Genomic DNA, 3233 nt, shown 5'->3' on the forward strand with positions numbered 1-3233 from the left:
ATTTTTCACAGGGCGGTTGTATCGAACCTGTGGTGTCGTCATGAAATCAAGAAAAGGCTCAAATTATGTGCGGTTAGAAGACAAGTGACAGTGAGAATTCATATATACGAGCCTGCTCGTAGAAGCCTGCCGCGTGCCGGGGTATCCGAACTCATGTTTCAAGAAAATCTTAAAGATCCCTCCTGGTCCTGAAATACAGCTTATAAACACTTTAGAACGTTCAAAGTTACCTATTTCAATTGCCCTTTATGCATTTGGAACAAGGGATTCTACATCAATATGAGTCATTTTTGGCGAATCCTGTCTCAGGAGGGCAATAAATAGTTTCTTTTTTAAGCATGACAGCGACCTCATGCTTACTAGCTTTCATTTTCTCAACAATCTTCTCAGCAGATGATTTAGATTTGACATGCAGTTTCCATCCCTGTTTCAACTTTCTTAGCTCACTGATTTCCGCTGAGTCGGGGCAAAAGCTGTCCAAAAACTGCTTACGAGCATTTGGGTTCTCGAAATATTTTGTTATTTTGAGAATAACAGAATAAGATGGCTGGGAATTGACAATTACTGGATTTGCAAGGTCTGGTACTCTATCCGCCGCTGGGCAACATAGGCTCCGTGCTTTAGTTGTAGACACAAAGTTTTTAAATATAAACCGTTTTGCATTTAAGCTAAAATTAAGGAGTTTTGTTTCAAGCCTCTCGTTTGGCTATTAATTATTTTTTCTTAATTTGTCAGATTCTTTATTGATTTTTTTTTGTGATTATCACTACATTATTATATATGATTGAGAATGTCTTATGATAAAGTTTTAGGTTTTTCATCCCCTTTATTTTATATAATTGTAGAAGTTGCAGATACATCATCAAGTAATACCAATGCACTTATGGAAGCTTCAAATTCTGATATTGGCTTGCATGAGAAAAAGTTCAGAAAAGACTATGAATGCAATATATGCCATAAACGATTTCCTTTCCATTCAAAATTGGAATCACATCAAAGAGTTCATACGGGAAAAAAAACGTATAAATGTTATTCATGTAACAAGAGCTTTTCTCAGCTGTGCAATTTGAAAGACCATCAAAGAGTGCACACAGGTGAGAAACTGTTTAAATGTGATTTGTGCAAAAAGTGTTTTACTCAATCAAGCAGTTTGTATCGTCACCAAAGATTGCATACACGCGAGAGAGAATGCTAGGGAGAATTTTCTGATAAATCTAATCTGAACCCTCATACAGCTTTACTTTAATGGGCAGTTTGAAAGAACATCAAAGACTTCATACAGGTGATAAACCTTTTAAATGTGATTTGTGCAAAAAGTGTTTTACTCAATCAAACCATTTGAATAACCATCAAATATTTCACACAGGTGAGAAACTGTTTAAATATAATTTCTGCAAAAAAGTGTTTTGCTCAATCAGTCAGTTTGTATCGTCACCAAAGAGTACATACACTTTAATAACTGTTTAAGTGTGATTCGTGAATAAAGTGTTTTAGTCAATCAAGCAGTTTGAATTGTCACCAAAGATTACGTACACGCGAGAGATAATTTTGTTATAAATCAAATCTGAACCGTCATACGTTAACCCCTTATAGGAAAGGGCATCCTAGTTTATAGTTTACAATAAAAAACCTCTTACAGAATAGTATTTTTATATAAACAGATTTGAAATTTGTATAATCTGGGGGTACGGCCAAGGAGAGGTATGAAAAGACCTTTGAACTCCCCGTGATAAAAAACGAAAAGAAAAAGATTTTTTTTTTAATTTTTCTTTTGTTTCTCTCTTTTTTTCTGTCTTTCTCTCAGTCTCTCTAATCTGTTCTCCAAATTTTTATAATCATTTTCTATATTCATCCTATTCTATTGGCTGTTTTGAAAAGGCCTTCTTCTTATTTGTACTAACATAACTTATGGAGGGACTCGGCCAATGAGAGGTATAAACAGACTTTTGAACACTCTATTGAATAAAGATCAAAACCAGGGTATGAAGGGTCAGATGTATAGAGGTAAAATTGTACACATCTCCATAGCGGTTCTTGTGCATGAAAACTCATTAATTAGAAAAAGAAATATTGCATCATAATAAAAATACCCAAATGTTTAGTTTGCAATAAAATATTTTCTTGAATAGGCAATTTGTACAGAAACTAAAGAATCTGCGGTTTCGAAAGAATTATTATTAGTTATTGCAAGCATCCAAAAATTTATCCAAAATTTACATCTTTAATGCTAAAAAAAAGAGGAAGAGCATAAGAACGCTAGAGAAAAAGAGTGAAAAGAACAGAAAGGCTATAGAAATATTAATGAATAAAAATAGAGGAAAACAGATATCTGTTGAAATTTCAAAAAGTTGGAGCACTTTGCAATCAATCTTTGAGTTTAGCTTTCTTAACAATTTCGTTATCATTATTCAAGAGTAGCAATGCAAACATACAATGGTAAATAGTAAGTAAATTTTGACTATTTTTTCACCTGAATAAAAACACTAATATCAAATAAACACAGAAAGGTGTTTTTTATTTTACAGTAAATCACCATCTCTGATGGAATATTTTGATAGCAATGAACAAAAACTCTGTAAGATGAAGTAAATTGTAGAAATCTAGCTTAAAAAAGGTAACAAAAATTAGACAATTCTCAAGCATATAAGATTGATATCACCTGTTTAAGTAAATATTAAATAAAAAAAACAAGTTTTTAAAACTGAAAGTAAGGAGCGTCATTAAAACTTAAAACGAACAGAAATTTGTACGTAGATGACAGGGACTGTCCCCCCTTTAACGCCTCGCGCTTTTAGCTAAAGTTTTTTTTTTTTTAAAAAAATAACGCTGTGAGACAGAGTCAAACTTTAGCGTAAAGTGCGAGGCGTTGTGGAGGGGACAGCCCCTTTAATATACGTAATAATTTATGTTCGTTTTAAGTTATAATGTCGCTCCTTACTTTCAGTTTAAAAAACTTTTTTTTTTAAATTTCTGATCGTTTTTTAGTTAATACAGCTTTTATTTTGGCTCACCTTATTAAATAAGTAAACAAAATTTGCATAAAAATTTTACTCTTTTTTTGCTAAATGGCTGTCTCTAAATTTGGTTCTGACATTTACAAACTTGACAAACAAACTTAAAAATTTGGTTCCGACGTTTGACGTTATAAATTCAGGTTCTGAATTTACAAATTATGTTAGGTAACGAACTTCTATATTCGTATATTTTTCTTCTGGCAAAAAATACGTTGCAGA

The 3233-nt window shown here is 32.4% G+C and overlaps 1 protein-coding gene across 1 annotated transcript in view; it reads left to right on the forward strand.

The window, feature by feature from the left end:
• The window catches only part of LOC148945558 (zinc finger and BTB domain-containing protein 35-like), a 205721-nt gene extending 204355 nt beyond the window's left edge, over nt 1–1366 (forward strand). Inside the window, exon 5 of the mRNA XM_089098709.1 lies at nt 846–1366. Coding sequence (XP_088954835.1) covers nt 846–1195 — 350 coding nt within the window. The 3' untranslated portion in view covers nt 1196–1366. The remainder of the gene's footprint in view (nt 1–845) is intronic.
• Nucleotides 1367–3233: the final 1867 nt, after the last annotated feature.

This window comes from Artemia sp. Qi Xiang Cuo, chromosome 13 (genome assembly GCF_049724085.1).
Source record: "Artemia sp. Qi Xiang Cuo chromosome 13, ASM4972408v1, whole genome shotgun sequence".
Lineage (NCBI taxonomy): Eukaryota > Metazoa > Arthropoda > Branchiopoda > Anostraca > Artemiidae > Artemia > Artemia sp. Qi Xiang Cuo.